Below are 19,242 nucleotides of genomic sequence, written 5' to 3' on the forward strand. Positions count from 1 at the left end.
TCATTTTCGATTCCGTTCAACAATCGGTATCTATCCCACCTGATAGGCGGCGACGTCTTCGAACGTTAATACTGAACATGTCGCGTAAATCTCGGTGCACTATCAAAGAGTTCGCAAGCATGCTTGGTTTACTCACATCTGTCTGTCCTGCAGTTCTGTATGGACTTCTATATACAAAGAGGTTTGAGCGACAGAACTTTTTGGCTCTGGAGGCCCACGCTGGGGATTTTGACCAGCAGATGTCAATTCCAGTTTTCCTTAAAGAAGACTTCGATTGGTGGCTTCGGATTTTTTCTGACAAAAATCAGAATAATACAATCCGTTTGAGCGCTTACGCCCGTGAAATATTTTCCGATGCATCTCTAACCGGCTGGGGTGCTACATGTGGAGACCAGCGTACACACGGCTGGTGGACAGCCGACACTAGGACCCTCCACATTAATGCGCTCGAATTGTTGGCCGCATTTTATGCTTTGAGATGCTTCGCGACGGATCTCCGGGGCTGCAACATCCTTCTTCGTTTAGACAACACTACTGCCATAGCATACGTAAATAAATTTGGCTCGGTCCAGTGTCCACTCCTGTCCGATATCGCTCGAGACATTTGGAAATGGTGCGAGGAGCGCAATCTTTACCTCTTCGCTTCATATATCGCTTCCGTCGACAATGTTATTGCAGATGCGGAATCGAGAGTCCCGGATACCGATACTGAGTGGTCAGTATCTAGTCAGGCGTTTAAGCGAATTGACAGAGACTTTGGCCCCTTCGATATAGACTTGTTTGCATCAGTGGCAAATACTAAACACTCGGTTTACGCCTCTTGGTTCCCTGATCCCGGGTCTTGGGCGGTTGACGCGTTCACCTTGTCTTGGCATCAATTTTATTTTTATGCCTTCCCTCCCTTTGTGCTGATCCCCAGGGTATTGCGTAGGATACTCGATGAGGAAGCCACAGGAGTTGTAGTTGTGCCCTGGTGGCTTGCCCAATCGTGATTCCCGATGTTTCTTAATCTCCTGGCTTCTGATCCTATCATTTTACCACCTTCGCGATTTTTACTATCATCTCCTTTCAGGGACCGTCACCCGGAGTGGAGAAACCTTTCCCTGGCAGCAGGGAGGTTATCAGGGAGGCCTTCCAATTGCAGGCCGTCCCTCCAGCAGCTCTAGACACACTTCTCGCTTCACTCTCTCCGGGTACTTTAATCGTACCCGGAGATTAAACAATATACTCGACCTCTCCGAAGCTGGTGGATGTTTTGCCAGAGGAATCAGATATCGCCCTATGCGCCGGAAGTCAACCAGGTTCTGGATTTTCTGTCTCAGGAGCTCCAGCACGTGGGATCCTACTCGACCCTGAACAATATACGCTCAGCAGTTTCTCTCATTTCTACTACGATGATCGGTAATCACCCGTTGATTAAGCACTTTTGTAGAGGTGCGAGTGTTCTTAAATCGCAGAAACCTCGATACGATTTCGTATGGGATCCTGCGCCAGTTATCGCGAAACTAGCTATCATATTTCCGTATTCTTCCGTGTCGCTGGCCACTATTCCTAAGAAGTTAACGCTGCTCTTCGCGCTCGGCTCTGGTCAGCGTGCTCAAACAATATCAGCTATTAAAATTTCGCACATATCTTTTTCTCCTGATAAGGTTATCATTCGTATACCAGATCGCTTAAAGACGTCAGCTCCCGGTCGATCGCAACCGCTACTTACCTTCCCCCGGTTCTTACATCGCCCAGAGCTATGCATTGTCTCTCTTCTCGAACATTACATTAACATCACCGAGGGTCTTCGTGCACCCGATTGCGACGCTTTATTTCTAGCTTACACGAAACCCCATAAAGCTGTAGGGGTACAAACGATCGGTCGTTGGATTCGCGCGGGACTAGAGGATTGCGGAGTACAGGGCGATTTGTTTTCTGCCCATAGCACTCGTCATGCATCGACCTCGCTAGCCGCTCGAAATGGAGTGGCTCTGGATATCATTAAACGGGCTGCAGGTTGGTCGGGTGACTCACGAGCTTTTGCTAGGTTTTATAACCGCCCGATAATTAACCCTACAGATTTTAGCAGATCGGTTCTGTTATCTTAAGCTACAGCGACCATGCCTCACGGCTCTTTGCTCGTAGTAGATCATATAGATACCGGCCTTTTTCTTTTCTTTTTGACCTTATTCTTGAGGAGCACCCAATGTGCTTTGTGTTTTAATTTTCAACTTGTGTCTCGTCTAGGACGATTTTAAGCCGACACGGACCATGGGTTCCATATTTTATACTTAAGATAACTCTTTCATTTAACACGCCTTACTTTCGTCTGATGTGTCATAGGTGATATATTATATCTTCTCGAACAGTGTGGTTTAAGTTCCTATATTTAGTTGGAATGTTTACATTTGGTAATAAATGTCAACATTATGGCAAATCGTGCTTTAAACAACTACATAATATTTCCATTCGGACGAGACACCATGGCATAATTGTATAATCAAACGAACTTACCTATAAGTGAAGTTCGATTGTGATTATGCCTGGTGTCTCGTCCGGATGGAAATACTATGTAGGCATGCTTTCTTGACTGCATTTCCAACAGAGTTCATAGTAAAACAAAAATCGCGCCCACGCCCGTCGCGCCACGCGCGACCCGCGGCGCTGTGCGCGCCCGGAACCTCATTATTTCAAAGTTGCGAGGCAAATCGTCGAATATAGAGGGAGGGAAGAAGCCAAAGGCTGTGGGTGGGAAAGGTCCATCCGGACGAGACACCAGGCATAATCACAATCGAACTTCACTTACAGGTAAGTTCGTTTGATTATACAATTATTTCGTGTGGTCGATGCAACCCGTGAGATCTCGGATTTAACGTGTGGGAGAGACGTTACGTTACGGCAAGTTCGAACTCGCGGCTGAGCGAGATAAGAAAATCCACCGAATAAATAATACGGGTAAAGCGCACAGGAGTGCGCATAGGGGTGCGCACAGTCGGCCGGCAATATTATTACGGGCTACCGGGCTAAGGGAAGTACAGCTCAGAGGGAATAAACTCGCCGAGATAACGCGGTCGGATTTCTAATATGATAGGAGGGTGGACCCGTTCGCCCGGATGCGGTGGCTGCAGCGTCGCAGCTGTCGCGACTGCACTTGTTGCGCTATTTTGGGTCGTCCGGTCGGTCGGTCGGTCGTTCGTTTGGTCGGTCAGCCGAGTCGTGGCGGTCTTATTAGTCGACATCCCGTCGCTGACGGTTATTGCTGAATTCTGCTGCGCCGTGTCGATTCGTTTCGCGCGCCAATTCGTGAATTTTTCATCCGGCGTCTCGCCCCGCGTGACGATATTATCCCCGCGACCGACCGCAATATCTTCCGAGGGTCGGGACGAGAGACGCGTTCTTTGACATATAAATTGTCGATCGACGAAATAATTCATGGCTTCGGCGTGCTGATACAATGTGGATGTAGCATCGGGCATGTGTATGCGCATTTATATGTGAGCTATTCAGTACATCCTTTTATCCGCAAATATTAGAGAGAGAGAGAGAGAGAAAGAGAGAAAGGGGATAGCAAAAGTAAGAAAACGGTCATTTTCAGGGGATCATTATTTTACAATAATTCTTAAATGTATGAATTTTTATGAAGCATATGTATTGTCTTTTTCTCTCTTTCTTTGTCTCTTATAATTTATTTATAAATAATTAGAAACATAATTTTTGAAATTCTCAAAGTACTCAAACGTAAAAGTGCCTCCTACAAGTTAAATATTTACAGCAAATAAAAAGAGTGGAGATAACTGATTAAAAAGATCTCATTAAAGCAAAATGCAATCTAGGATCTTTTAAGGGCAAGTATAATATAAGAGCTATGTTTAACGTTGGTAGAAGGCTCGTGAAACGCGAGCGACGTTTGTTCGTAACAAGAGCCGCATATTGGATAAAGTTCTCGGCATCTGCGAATCCTGTTACACAAGCTTCTCTGCGTGTTAATGTAGGTCTCCTGCATTTCGTGGTCATCCGATAATTATATTTCTGTTATCAAACTCCGTACATTTGGAGCGTAGCCCGAGCTAAAAATACAAGGGCAGAGGTTGCAGCGAATCGCAAAATAGACTTCCTAAATTAAAGAAGTCAACTGTATCGAACGTTGAAATAATTTTTTAAAAATCACATTTCGCGTTTTTTATTTTATCCATATCTCTATGTATTGGGTTGACCAGAAAGTCCGTGCTGACTCTTTAGCAAAATTCAAACGCAAAACTATATTAACTCTTACGAAGTTTTGCGTTTGAATTTTGTTAAAAAAGAATCTGACTCTCCGGTTAACTCAATAACTTTACAATACAATTCGTATATGTTTCTCTTCACTTGTCGAACGTAACATCGTTCCAAATTTTGGAGTCAGATTACATTCCTAACATTTTCGTCATTACGGCAACGAGTCTCTTGCACATTCAATTAGCTGTAATCTTGAATTAGCCAACCATGCACAAACAATATTCCGCGGTAGTGAGTTCTCCGGGAATCGATCGTACGTCGATGCTGTTCGCTGCCGGCCAACTGTGCGGCCGCCAATTACGGCCGATCGGCCGATTATCTTCATGAATAGTGAAAGCAGCCGTCATAATTCCGGCAAGTAGGACAGGAAGCATCCAAGATCAGCCCATGCGTGCAACATCGTCCGCATTAACCCCGCAAATTAGCCGCGCTAAGCGTTCATCAGTCGAAAGTCGGCGCGCATGCATCAGAACGGAACAATGATAACGCAGTCGACAATGCGGCACGACGACGAAGGCTCAAAAGTGACGTTTTAATCGCCGCTCGTTGTCGGACGATGCTGAAGCTTTGTTCTCACGGCGAATAGGGTTTGTCGGTCGGGGATACGTTGATATCTTGTTATGACGAGCGTTACATAATCTAGGATACCGTGGCATTATTCCGACCGCCAGTCGGCGAAAGATACCGGTTTGTTTAACGACGCGACAAGAGTCAAAATCATCCTTGTAATCGCGATTATCCCATAAGTAAGCTCTAAGAAACTCTATGCAACGCGCGAATTCTCGCGTAGGAAAACAAAAGTAAACGATATAATTGTGCTTTAAGTAAACTTTCGTGTCGGATCTTTCGGATAGATGGAAGCAAATAATAAAACATGGTCTCTCTCCTTCGCACGCGCGCGATGCCATATTTTTGCGCCGCAAAGTTCTGTATCGTGATTCATATAAAACTAAGGTAAGAGAAAAAGCGCGAAATTACTATGTTCCACAGACTGAGAGCCATAATTTTTGTACTTCGCCGGTTAAAGACAAAAGGGAACGACGCGTTGCACAAGCGCCGTAAGAAACGGCCGGGCACATTCCGCCAGTTACGTCAAGAAAGTTCGAAGACTCAATTAATCACGGTTTTTCGTTCGACGTGCTTTATGGTGCGCTTCTTGCACGGTCACCGGTCATGTAAATCTCGGAACTCCGTGCAAGTGGTAAAACCTCCGACGGCTTCGAGCCGCGATGAGAGAGCCGTAGCACATCGTCGCAAATCTTAATGATAACGTCGCCGTCTTTTCTTTTCTCTTCTCTCCCCGACGGTCTTTCCGAAGAAAGGGAAGCTAGACAAGTTCGCGAAAAAATTTCTGCAAGAACCCGCGCGATGACATAATGAAAGACGACGTCCGCCCTCTCGGTGGTCGACGTTTCTCGTCGCGACACTCGTCATGACCGAATTATTATACCTGTGGCATTAATTAACTTGATATGCATTTTATTCATTACGTTATCTTAGTGCGGATAGTGTCGAGAAAGTTCTTCTTGAATTCCGTGTGAATATGTATTACAACTTTGTTTTTAATTTTAAACTATTAAGAGTATCCACAAATCTGATTAACTGGCAGATACATTGCGTGTACATGCTACATGCTGACTTCGATATTTTAAAATTTTTGTAATAAACGGAACATAGAGAAATTTCATGTATACATTACATGGATATATAATTCTAATTCTACCGACGAATCTTCCACAAGGGGCTGTACATTTTTCGACAATCTCATCATGTTTTAAGAACATTAAATATATACGCGTTGGCAAACTTGGCTTTCGCTCGATGCGTGGAACACGAAGGGTTGAGCCACGCGTAACGAGACGGTGCGGCTGTCTAGATTACGTTCATTTATAACCACGCGGCACAGGAACGTAACAGGAAGCACCGCTCTTCGCGAAGGGTCGCTCGCTCGTGGCGGAAAAATATGACGGCCATTTGCGCGCCACGGTATATCCACCGTTCCGCGCGGAAACCGTTTCCTCGAGGCTCGGGTAAGACTTCCAACGTCGAGCTATGTCGTGGATCGCCGGTCATCCCGGCCAAGTCCACGATAATCTTTCCCGCGGCTTACTCGAGAACGAGCAGACCCGTCTGGACCATTGGTGTCCTCTTATATGGCAGTTTGTCCCGTCTCGACGAGGCACAAGGCCCGATATATTTCCAGCCTGAACGGCGGAATTGTTGCAACCGCGTTTCGCGCTAAGGCACCCTTTATGGACAATATTACTTACACCCGCCCTCCCAGCGTCACGGACGATCGCTCCGTGGAAGAGCTCCCCATTGTCGTGGATCTCGATGCTTACGACGTGGCGCCCATTTACTCGAAAGACAAACTGATCCCGCAATTGATAACGCGTTACGACGCGCGCTTCTTGCGGAACAACTTGTTCCACGGAGAACGTTAAGCAAGCTTGCGGTTAACGCTTGGGGTACGCGAAGTTGAGCTGAGAGAGCGACTAGTTGTGTCTCGTAAATATAGCGAAAGTGGATTTGAACGTGCACGTGAATAGTTTATCGCTGTGAGAGTGTTTTCCTCTCGCTGAATCTCTCATCATCTCCGGTTCATCTCCGGTTCATCTGGTGTATCTCCACGAATATCTCCGAGTTGCTCAAGGAAACAATCGCAACCGTCGATGCAACCGTCCTTTTTACGATTATCTCGAAAGGAATACGACGGGGGTGGCTTCGTCGTTGGCCCACCCTATCGCGCGGAGCGGTGGATTATCGTGGCGCGGTAGTCCGGGATGAGGGTGCAGGTGCGGTAATCCGGCGATAATGGAGTAACGGGATTCGCTCTCACGTACGTTTCCTGAATATTTTAAGTCCGCATTTCGCGGCACGGCCGCGTGCACGCGGGTCCGTGCAGCAACCGCGCTCATGCCCGGGGCCCTTTGCGTACATATAGACGCCTATTTATCCCGCTGATTGCACGGTGCCTCTTTATGGTATGTGGAGCAATTTTGCGCGCGTTCGTTTGGTCCATTTGACGTTCCCCGATTGTATCAGACCGCGGAAGTGGCTTACCACGGAGTGCACTTTGCGCAGTCGACGGAAAATAAGGGAAAATATATCGGCGGTGAGTGCACCGTCTTGGCACGTCAGCCAGAGTTTTACATAATGTATCAACGCCATACGTATTCCTCTGCCTCTCTCCGTCCCTACCACCCCCTCTCACCTTCGGTAGGAATGAAAGGCCGGGATCTTGCGTCGTGAGGCGAGAGGGATGTCGAGAAGAGCACGCGGCTCTCACGGGCGGCTGCTGGAAGCCTTCGAAGTCCCGATGGAAATGAGAATGGGCGGATTGAACGTCGCGCGCTCGAGTGGAGCTTAATAGGGCGGGTTAAGTTCAGTTTATTTGATACACCGCCTCGTCGCCTCAGACGAGATCGCCTGCTGAGATTCGCCCTTCGAGACCCGATTGTTCGTGAAGGAGATACCGGAAATCACTGCTTACCCAGGCGTCACGGAGGTGGCGTCGACGGTATCGATAGGGGGCGGGTTCTTTCGGAGTCGAACGATGTCGTTCGTTTCTCGAATGTATTCGATAGACCTCCGGGGAATTCGTTACTTCCGTATCTCTCGGAATCATTGATTGAAATATTTCTTAAATGAAAACGTGTCGAGGTACAAGTAATTTTTCCAGTACGCACGGTTCCAAATTCTCGTTACCGCGAAATGGAAGATTACAGTGACGAGTAATTAATATCGGTCTTGAATTAATGGTTTCGTTAATTTGCGGCCCAGCAAACCGCACATTATGCGCCACGTCATCACGTCTGCTGAGCATTGTGTGTGCACGGTGAAGACCTACACGCGCCGGATGAAATTTGCGATCGTAGATGTCGAGATCGTGCGCACAATGATATGACCCGGATCGTTGAACGGCACTCGAAAATGCATCTCTCTTTACAGCCGCGTTTCCCGTTAACGGGTAACCAACACGGTAACCGCTTATTTGATTGCCTCGTAATTACTCTCATTTGCTTCAGTCTATCGCGAGGCAGCGAGGTATTTTCCTATGGAGTAATTTGAACGCCGACCACGTCTATTATTTTGAGGCATGCATCTGGATAATTTTCTACTTCACGCATACGATTGCTCGAAAGAGACAAACGCGCGATTAAGAGTGCAACGACGAGTGGACGCGCGAATACGAGACGTCAAATTAGTCCATTTCTCTTTCTCTTTCTCATCCTCTCTCTCTCTCTTTCTGCCGATCCCTCATAAAATGTGCACATACTGGAGTACATCCTATCTCTCAACCTGACTAGGCATCGGATATCCCGCGCTCGTTTCCGCTGCATGGATTTTCGAAATGACCAACGAGAACATGCTATACCTCCGAGAAATATTTAGGAATATTTCGCGCGAGGCTTTACGGGTTCCTTTTGCACTTCGTGCTAAATTCTGCATGAAGCGCGATCGATTCGCAGCGAACGATACATGATCCGTGGTAAGAGAGACGAAAACGGAGCAGCTGCACGTGGGAGACGATGACATCGCTGGATAGACGAAAAACTTACGCGACATAAAAACTTTACGACATTAGGAAACATCGTTTTTTGTTTTAGAAGACGCGAAGGAAGCGTATGAATAATTTGAAGCGGAGACTACGTCCACATAGTGTTGTCGTTGTTAAAGTAACAAAAAGATTATGGTAAAAATATGAGAATGGTTTTATAGTAGTATAGCAAGAGCAAAGAAATGATCAAATTTACTTACTTGTTGTAAAGAACGATGTCAGGTAACCATATATGTTCCGATGGTACGTGAAGGGTGTCGACACCACCATAGTCGTCCGGATTCCACTTCAGCTTGTAATCGTTCCACTCCTGGAAGCAGGGAGAAAAATCGTGAATGTCAAATCAATTTAACGGACATAAAAAGAGTCTTAATCGATTATGCCGAGCGGCCTTTGCCGGAGCAAAGAAAAATGCCTCGAAATGAGGAGAACGTGGAACCGCTTTTTCTTTCCATATCGTTTGTTTTATCTCTCGCCTTCCTTTTCCATTATTATCGCTAATTCATTTTGCTACTCTTGATACTATCGTATCAATACATCTCATCGAACTGAGGTTTTTACTCCCCCAATGGCAATCCCCATAATTATATCTGAAAAATGTTATCCACCGCGAGCAGGAAGACGCGGAATTTTATTTGTGAGATTCACTTTCTCAGCAGCCCGCGCGTCCGAAGAAAATGAAACGATTAAAGAAAAGAGTAATTACGGAAGGGCGATTTTTCTCTCTTCCCTGCTCGTCTCCCTCGTCGTCAGCGTCGCGAATTGCCCTCGCCGCGAGAGTTTCTTCGCTTCTCTTGAAAAAGACAGCGATGTACCAGCGCGTTACGGAAACGGAACCATTCCTAAGACAGTCTTCTCCCTCTTTTTCGTTACACGTCTCATTAACGAGAAGCGAGCCGTGAGCAAAGGATGCATCGCGATGCCTGTACCGATCGGATTCCGGTGGTATCTCCGCGAATTGCTTCTACGCTCGGCGCGCTTTTTCCAACTCGTTATGGCGACGTGCAAAGGCGAAATTATCGAGCTGGATAACGAGCCGATCGACGAGATGATATTACGTCGGGACAGATATTTACGTGCGCTACGTGAGCCTCCGTCTCGATTCGAGACACGTCGATATTTTCCCAGCACGAGATGGATGCCCGAACCGGCGGCGGAGCATAATTCACGGGAGACGCCGACGCTTTTCTTATGCCCGATCGATACTCGAGCGACGCCCGGCTGTCGTGACGCTCTGCTTCGCCCCGATAGATTGAACTCTGTTGATTCGATCCGCCGATCGCCGATTGAGCAACCGAACATTAGCTGTCAATAATTATATTATTGACGGCGCGAATAGTATGAGTAGATTCGTGTAGGAAATTCGAGTAAGAAACTTTTAACTCGTGCAATTATGTCAAGAGATGTCATTTCTCACTTTCTCTTTCTCTCTCCCTCTATCTCTTAATTTTTGTATTTAATATAAAATATGAAATAATAACCGTAAAAACGGACGAGAATAGTTTGCTAATGTAATGCTGCGTATAATAATTTTATTACTTAATGTCTTAATTATTTAATGTCTTAATTTATTTGCTAACAAAATCTACATTTTCGTTATTAAATAACCACGATGTGTACGTGGCTGTGTGTATAGAGATTTCATCAGTGTGCAAAAGGAAGGGACAGACTTTATGAAATGGAATATGGACTATCTCTCTCGCTCGTTGTGGCAGAAATAAACGCTTTTTATGAATAGTGCCGCTTCTACAAAAACGGCTAGCTTCATAATTTTGAGAGCTCTCGCCCGTTGCACACGTAACACAGTAACGCTTGATATTTTACTTTTTGCCCATCTTGTGCCCGTCCTAAATTACAAAAAACCATTGAAAACACCAAAAATTGTTATGTACGAAAATAAAATTCATTTGCTCGCAATTTGTGCCTGCTTTTATATCCTAAATTTATATCCATAGTTTGTTACAGAATTGAAAAAGAACTGAAAATAAAAGTCGGACCTGACCATATTCGGATTGCTTATCTATCGAAAATTGACGGAAACTAAAGATTACTCGTAACGCGACGAGGTCTTATAATTAATTTCATCATCTTACACGAAATTATATCATGCAGCAACGCATGACAGGAAACAACCGCTGCAAGTACACCTACGATGTACGCTCGCGTTCAACGGCAACCGTCGAGTTTCGTTGCTCCTGCAGGCATTAATTATTCCGCTCGCAATTAGCCGAGTTCGCCACGTATCTGGCATCACCACGGGCAGCGCCTAAAATTCCGCGCACGATCCAGCAGACTCGGATCGAAATCAATTATCGTGGCGCGCAACGAGCGAAACCAGTCGAGGGATTTTAATTTCTCATAGTCCTTTTATTTCTCGCGTATTGCTTGGATCGGGCGAATGTCGGCTGCGAACGCCCTTAAATAAAAATACACGCAATAAAGATAGTATTTAAGCAAATGCTATTTATCTAACATTTAAAAAATTACATTCAAAAATTAGGAGAGAGATGTATTTAAATCCTGGTTTCGGATTAATGCAAACATGTCTTTCATCAAAATTTAAACAGAATTTCATCACATTGTTTGTTACAGAAATATGTTATTTATATTAAAACAGAACGGAATAGAATATCACGGAATACAAATGAATTATCGACTTGAGGTAGCTATGCATAATGCGAACAGATGCATGCAGTTAGCAATTTCTCCGCGTTGTTTCGCTCGCTCGTGGAGAACGAGATGATAAACTGTCACACATCCACCATGGAAAATTATCTTCCTGCTAAAACGATTACACGGACGGCTCAGATAATTCCGGCGTTAATTTAGTACGCAGTCCTAAAATGGAACCAGCGCTAGGAATGCGGGAACTGCTCTGGGATACAATTTTGTAGAACGTATGAGGGCGAGCAAATTGCAATCAAAGGGAAAAAAAACGGTTTAGAAGCCAAAATTTTCACAATAAATCGACGAGTGAACTTTTGCGAGGGTTCTCTTGAAGCGCTCTTTTGAACTCGAGATCTAAAGCGAGCCGAGCAGATTAATTGGACGCTAATTAATCTGAAGCTATTGCGCAGGAATGCGATAGAAGTGTTTTGTACAGCACTCCTCTCTGTTTCTCTCTCCCTCACGATTAACTCGAAGAATCCAGTCGCATGCGACTCGCAAGCCTCGATCATAAAAATTTAGTATTTTTCAATACCGGCGGTAAATTACGGTGCATGTCATTTGCATTCGAATTTTTCTACTCACACGCCACGTTCTCCACGAGAAGCGATTTACCATGGATGGAAGTCGATTGTATGACGTCGTAAAATCACATGTAACGCTGCTACCGATCCATCCGCGTGCACACGGAAGAAAAAACGCCGACAATTTGGTGGCAATATTTTTCCTCCTCACGGCGCAAAATGCTCTCGCGATATCAGCCGTTTGAGAAAAATGCGTTACATGAGACTTCAATCTTTCCTTGTATCGTAAATATCCTCAAACCATTTATTTTCCTTTATTGCGTATTGTCCCCGAACGTTTTATACTGCCTTTTCTCCGAGTTACTTACAGTCCCTTCCCTCAAATTTATCTCTTTAAACGCACGCTAAAGGAGTACACGTCGAAAATCGAACGGGCAAGACCGAGGTGAATCGTAAATCGATTTGCGTTACGTTAAGAAACGTATCGTCGCGCGGAGAGAAGAAAGAAATCGGCGCGACGAGACCAAAGAAGGCAAAATCGACGACTATCTGGCGCAACCTTTTAAACTCGAGGATAGCTGAGAATCTCCGTATTTTCTCGGTCGCGCCATCGTGCGCCTCCTGTCGCGCGGCACCCAGAGGATTTGTCAGTGTATCCTGCGCAAAGAATGAGAGAGAAAGAGAGAGAAAAGGAGAGAGAGAAAGGGAGAGAGGAAAAGAGATTTCAGAGAAGAAGGAATTCACAGCCGCAAGAGGCAGAGGGGACTTGGCACGGTTTATTCGACGTCGCTAAAGTCGTGCGTGTATCGCGACTGACAATCGGGGAGCTTTCGGATCGTAGAGAGATCACGCTATTCTTCCATTACAATGCAATGCCCGGAATAAAACGGGCATGGTGCAATGGCGAAATTCACCGTCGATTATTGCGCATTCGCGCAATAGAACGCATCCGCAGCCGACACAGTCGCCGCCGTTAATCGGCCCTTGCGCTCTCAGATTCCAGTCGCCATATACCGCCATACATTTTCCCATGAAAAAAATTCTCGCAGCTGTAAACGCGGAAACAAACGAGCATGAATTTCGTTCGCCAATTGTAATTTTAACCGTAATATTTTTCGAGCCATACCAGCGGAATGTTACTACTGATAACAAAACCGCGAAGCTAGCCGCTAGCAGCGCTTTAAAATACAAGCATTGCTTATTTTCAATATGACCGTATATTCTTTTATCAATTAAAAAACAGCACTGATCTCGTTATAAACTTTTCTCTTTACGAGATCACATGTGAGACCAAAATGACGTTATGAAATTGTAAAGTAATATAGAATAGAATACTATCATTTAAATAAAAAAGATTGACAAGCAGCTGAAACCAGATATTTGTCATTCACCGCAACACAAAATAGCATTTGCCACGAAAAAATAATTGCATCGTTAGGAAAACAAATTGCATCGCGCGCTCGCACGAACGGTTTGCTGAAATATCATGATGCCTTGGTCCCTTTTCCTCGCACGACAGGTCAGCCGGAATCTCTTAACTCTCCTACAGGAGGTTCGTGTCAGAACATTTCGCGAAAGGTGGGAAACAAGAGAGGAAAGAAATCCGTTGTTACCAAAGTAGGTGAGAAAACTTGGCACGACTGGAGCTGTCGGCTTGTTTCCTGGCAAAGCTGACAATCGTCCATGTCGGACGTTTGGAAGCCGTAAAACTCACCAGCCACGGGCAACAATAGTAGAACAGTAGAATAAATACGAGCGAGATGCGAACGTCTTATCCGTGCTGTTTGAACAAGCCGGGTCGCGCGTGTCCATGATCCCTAAATCAACCGTGCCATAGAAAATAGCGAAAGACAATAGCAACAGCGTAGAGTCTATTTATATGTACATCTCGAGGCAAACGTCACTCCCGAGAAATATTTGTAGAGCGCAAATTATTGTAATAGCATTACCGCAATACTGCGAATGCTTTCGTAACGAGCTTAATGCTCGACGCAAAGTTACGACACGGTGTGCATTGGACATGTACACATTGGACAAAAATATTTGAACTTCGAATCAAGCGTGGCACACGCGCGGAGGATAGTTAACTTCTCGTATTTACGGTGGCGTGTGCACGATACACAAGCAACGCACATCCATTACAATTATATAATCGTTAAACGTGAATACATCCGTTTTAATAAGGCGCTCTGAAATAATAACGTCGCGATATAATGCTCGCGAACAAACGAGGTAAACTTGCATAAACGACTTAAGGTACAATGACATTATATAACAACGAAATGGCACCGCGGCTCGCCGCGCGCTATGTAAATCGTCGCTCGATGCTGAATCCATATTTAGACGCGTCTTCGTAACACGGACGCAGCGCCTTTATATTATCGAAGAGTTAAGTGCAACACAAGCGGTCGGTGCATCGGTTAGTGAACAAAAAGCGGGGAGCGCGAGAATCCGATTTCTACTTATTTCTGTCGCAGTTACATAGGGCCTATATCATAGGCCAAGAAGGAAACTTATCCCGAGCGCGTCTTCGCCATATTTATAGTATAAATATCGCCCGAGACGATTCTCGCGGCCGGTGTCGCGAACTCCGGCCGATTTCCGGCGGTGCTCGACAATGAGGACGAGTGAATCGAATCGAAACCTGTCTACTAATAACAACGAGAGCTCGCGAACGCAGAATACGATCTCTCTCTCTTTCTTTCTCCTTCTTCCTCGCGGAGAACGAAGGTAGTATAGAAAGCGATAATAATAATGTACCGATAACCCAATTAAATAATTTTTCGACAGGATCAATAGTTCGCGCGTGCATCGCGTGATTGAGCCCGGCGCAATTCTGCACAGCGCTCGCAGTCGATTACGGTTTCCTGTCGACGATGAAAATTCGACCGATGCTGCACGAACGCGCATGCATTAAATTTCAGTTTTCGTTCCAGTTCATTATAATTATTCTAGTAACAGTATTAATAATAACGAGCATCCAGCGCGATGACGGCGCGATAGATTCAATTCGAACTAGTGATGATTATCGAGCGAACGTAGCAAAAACATCGTTACGAATAATCCAATCGTTCTTTCCTCTTTTCTCCTTTTGCGTCTCCGCTGCTGATAGTAATCGGCTTGCGAGGGAGATCATCCCTCTCTTGGTTCTCTTGGCTCTCTCGGTTCTCTTGCCGTCTGCTTACCATTTCCATCGGCACAATTTGTCTTCGGCACGAAGATAATATCCACCCTTGTTTTACAAACAACAAGACACGGCTCGATTAAACTTTCGCTTCTCCCGCGGCATCGGCCATCTTCTTGTCAAGAAAAACATACGACTGTTTACTTCCCGTGAAGCTACTGCGAAACTTCCGAACCCATCAAAGGACGTCGCTGAGGCAGCTAGTCGGCCTTCTCTTTGCCCACTCCTCCTCTCGGCGAACAGTAATCGCAAGCAATTCCGAAACTCTGATAAAGGGGCGCTACTTCATCGGCAGACCGACGTGACGCCGGGGGGTTGCGCTCACCTCTCTGTGACCCTTCGTATCCCTCCGGTTCCTCGTCTCGCTCGTTCGCTATCGCATCCCGCGGGTCGACGTTAAGGAAGAGAAAAAAAAAGACAGAAAAGGAAGACCGCCGACCTCGCTTTATCGACACTGACAAACGAGCGTAACGAACAGAATAAAAGGGGGAGGGTCAGTGAAAAAAGTCGCTGTACGTACAAACGGAAAGCACGCGGTTGCGCAATATCGAGACTTCTGCCTTTTGGCTAAGCTTCCGGAGAACTTCGTGTCTCGGATTCCGCTACCGGGGGCTCATTGTTCGCGGTTAACAGTGTTCCGGCACTCAGATCCATTCACGAGGATTTTCCACAAAGACTCTGCTCACGCGCGCTCACGGTAACTAGCCGCGAAAGTTTTCGCGCGGTCGTTACGACAAACGAGCAACGAAATTGCAATAAGAACATTTTCAGTAATAGAGAAACAGAGTGGAATTTTAATAGATTTCTTTTGGTAAATTATGCCTAGAATCAATGCAGAACTTAATTTGATACACCGTACAATTTATGAAGCTTCTCTCGCTCCGTTTTTTGTTACAATGTAATTATATTAATATTATATATTTATATATTTATATATTTATTTATTAAACGGGAAAAACCCTCTAGTATACAGTAGATTACAAGAGAAAATGAAAAAAAAGACGAAGATGAAGAGTACATAGAATCCAACGGACACGTGATACAACGAAAACGAAAAAACATGATGTTGTTTGATTGCGGTACAAATCAATGGGCAGTGACATTCCATTAATTAGTAAATTCACTGCAAGGATAGTCCAGTATATTCAGTCCCACAATAGTGGTCAATACAAAAAATACAACCATTGTTATCACCCACCTTGAATCTTAATACGGGGAAAAGCAGCTCTAATCGCATTAGGAGAAGCATAAAAAAGTCAATATATGGGGAAAATGTATTCGCAGCAATACGGAGACGATTTAATGGCTTATGGTAACCACACGATGAACGAAGAGACTCAACATGAAACAATTCAGCCCGCCTTACGGTCCTACCAGGGACATGCAGACCGATGCATTCCAGCAAATCTGGGCAATCAATGCGACCGCTAATTATGTTCCGCACAAACACCAGATCCGCCTGAGTTCTCCTGTCCCTCAAAGATAACAAGCCCAATTCGCGATGCAAATAATCATAATCGTGGTCAAAAAAGTTCATCGGTCTAAGCAACCTAAAACTGACCCGGCGGAGAAAGCGGTGCTGGATACGCTCAATCATGTCGCACTGATATACCAGATAGGGAGCCCAAACTATAGATGCGTATTCGAGCAGAGGTCTCACGAGGGAACAATACAGAAGCCTCAAGGTACCAACATTACTGAAAAACTTACAGGCTCGGTTGACAAAGCCCAACCTTCTAAGCGCATTGTTCGTAATAGTTTCTATATGTTTTTTAAAGGATAAGTCGCTACAAAACGTCACACCCAGATCACGGATGGAATCAACCTTGGTAAGAGTAGTTTCACTCAGAACGTAATCATGCCTATAACCATCCGTTTTCCGGCTGAAGTGAACAACATGACACTTAGATAAATTAAGCCTCATGCCATTATCCTCACACCAAGTATCCAATCTCAGAAGGTCACACTGAAGTAACCATGCATCTACAGAGTTAGAAATTCTTCTATATACCTTGAGGTCATCTGCATAAAGTAAAAAATTTGAGTTCTCAAATACATGTTTGATGTCATTAATAAAAATGTTAAATAATAGAGGACCCAAATGAGACCCCTGCGGGACTCCCGATGTAACCACTACGTCCCTCGACAGCGCATTATTGAATCTCACCGCCTGCAGCCTACCTGTTAAAAAACTGGATATCCAATTCAGAAACACACCATCAACGCCAACCAGCCGTAACTTCTTTAAAAGAATCACATGATCAACTCTATCAAATGCCTTACTAAAGTCTGTATATACGGAGTCAACCTGTGATCCATCGTCAAGAGCATTTGTAATGTAGTCATGATATAAAACAAGGTTGGTCGACGTTGACCGTCCCGCCATAAATCCATGCTGCTCATTAACTATGATATTCTTCATCAATGAAGACATTTTACACGCCACAATGCAGTCAACCAACTTGGCTATATCGCACTGCTTGCTAATAGGTCTAAAATTGGTTACAACATTGTCACCACCTTTAAAAACAGGCGTCACAATGCATTTTTTCCAGAAACTCGGGAAAATGCCACTGGACAATGATTTGTTAAATATCATCTAGAGGATTCTCGACAAAATATAGCAGCATGACTTTATAAATATAGATGGGATTCCATCACTACCTGGGCTAGAGCTTGATTTCATTCTATTTATCTGTGTAAAGACTTCTCCAATACTGATATCTATGGATATTACTTCACTATTGGTTTTCACACCTACATCATGCCCCGTCATGTCGATTAGGATCGAACCATTTGACGCGCCACAAGTAATGCTATTATTATTGTACACAGACTCGAAAAAGTCAGCAAAGTGATTCGCCGTAGCTATCTCATCACTCGTATGCACCCCATCCCTATAGACATAAGGGGGAGAGGAGCCCTTATTAGTAATAGTATTTATAAAATTCCAGAAATTATTGATATTATTCGGGATGGAGTTCTCGGTTCTACCGACATAATCCCTCCACACCACCCCAGACAGAGCCTTACATTGTGATCTGGCATTTGAAAACACCAGATAGTCTGAGAACAAATTAGTTCTTTTAAAAGTATAGTGAGCTCTCCTTTTTGATTTAACAAGGGCAATCGATTCTCTTGTGAACCATCTAGGGTAGGCAGATGGACGAATCGTGCATACCGGTACATACGATGAAGCGGCATAATCCAGGTGCGAGTACAGTAAACCAACAGCGCTCTCAACGCTCAATCCCTCAAGCTCCACGTCCCAGTGAATACCTCCCAAATAATCATTTATTGCCACGTAATTCGCGCGACTAAAGTTCCGTCTCACAACTCGTGGCCCGCATCCAAGTTCCACTTTTAAACACGGCAACGTAAAGTCAAGGGCTGGGTGATACTTATCGCAGCTTAACAATGATTCGACGGCCAGACACACCGGGGCCATTTGAACGGTAGAAAAAACAAGATCCAGCGTATTACCAGTCACACTGCTAACAAAGTTGTGTTGGTACAGTTGCAACTCATTGAAATGAGTTACCAGTGTATTTGCTTGCCTTAACATATTACATCGGCCTTTAATTTCATATGTTAGAACTCCCCGAACGTCAGAACCGACCACCAAGTGTGGAAGATTATAGTCACCGGCAATGACCAGATCAATATTGCGAGATTTGGAGCAAATGTCCTCAACAACCGAGCAATGCGACTCGTAAGTCATCGTATCCGATCCCGGCGGTATATAGACCGCACCGAAAACAATGTGTTTATGACCAATCTGGACATCAATGTATAAATGTTCTACAGCCGATTCACAAATATTTAGCGCCCTCGATGGATAGATCTCACGGACCGCTATCAAAACGCCACCTCCTCTGACGCAATCACTCGAAGCGCTCTCTCTGTCACAACGAAATACATTATACCGGTCCAAACCAAGTTCAGCATTATTTATACTTTTATTCAACCACGTTTCGACTAGGATTATCACATCGTACGACATCGTAGATAAGTTCGATGCACAGCGCAAATCCGGCAATTTAGTT

The 19,242-nt window shown here is 44.9% G+C and overlaps 2 protein-coding genes across 2 annotated transcripts in view; both read right to left on the reverse strand.

Moving 5' to 3' along the window:
- Nucleotides 1-19,242, reverse strand: part of LOC105281430 (acetylcholine receptor subunit alpha-like 1) — a 116,326-nt gene that overhangs the window by 13,575 nt on the left and 83,509 nt on the right. The window contains exon 4 of the mRNA XM_011342684.2: nucleotides 9,022-9,131. Coding sequence (XP_011340986.1) covers nucleotides 9,022-9,131 — 110 coding nt within the window. The remainder of the gene's footprint in view (nucleotides 1-9,021; nucleotides 9,132-19,242) is intronic.
- On the reverse strand, nucleotides 16,145-19,223 carry LOC113562189. Its single transcript, XM_026970699.1, has one exon. The coding sequence runs from the start codon at nucleotides 19,197-19,199 to the stop codon at nucleotides 17,796-17,798; it is 1,404 nt and encodes a 467-aa protein (XP_026826500.1). The 5' UTR covers nucleotides 19,200-19,223; the 3' UTR covers nucleotides 16,145-17,795.

The sequence above is a fragment of the Ooceraea biroi genome, chromosome 6 (assembly GCF_003672135.1).
Source record: "Ooceraea biroi isolate clonal line C1 chromosome 6, Obir_v5.4, whole genome shotgun sequence".
NCBI classification, from domain to species: domain Eukaryota; kingdom Metazoa; phylum Arthropoda; class Insecta; order Hymenoptera; family Formicidae; genus Ooceraea; species Ooceraea biroi.

Bases quoted from the DNA above. Each gene is read 5' to 3' on its own strand.
- LOC113562189 (XM_026970699.1), bottom strand. From the start codon at position 19,199: ATGTCGTACGATGTGATAATCCTAGTCGAAACGTGGTTGAATAAAAGT.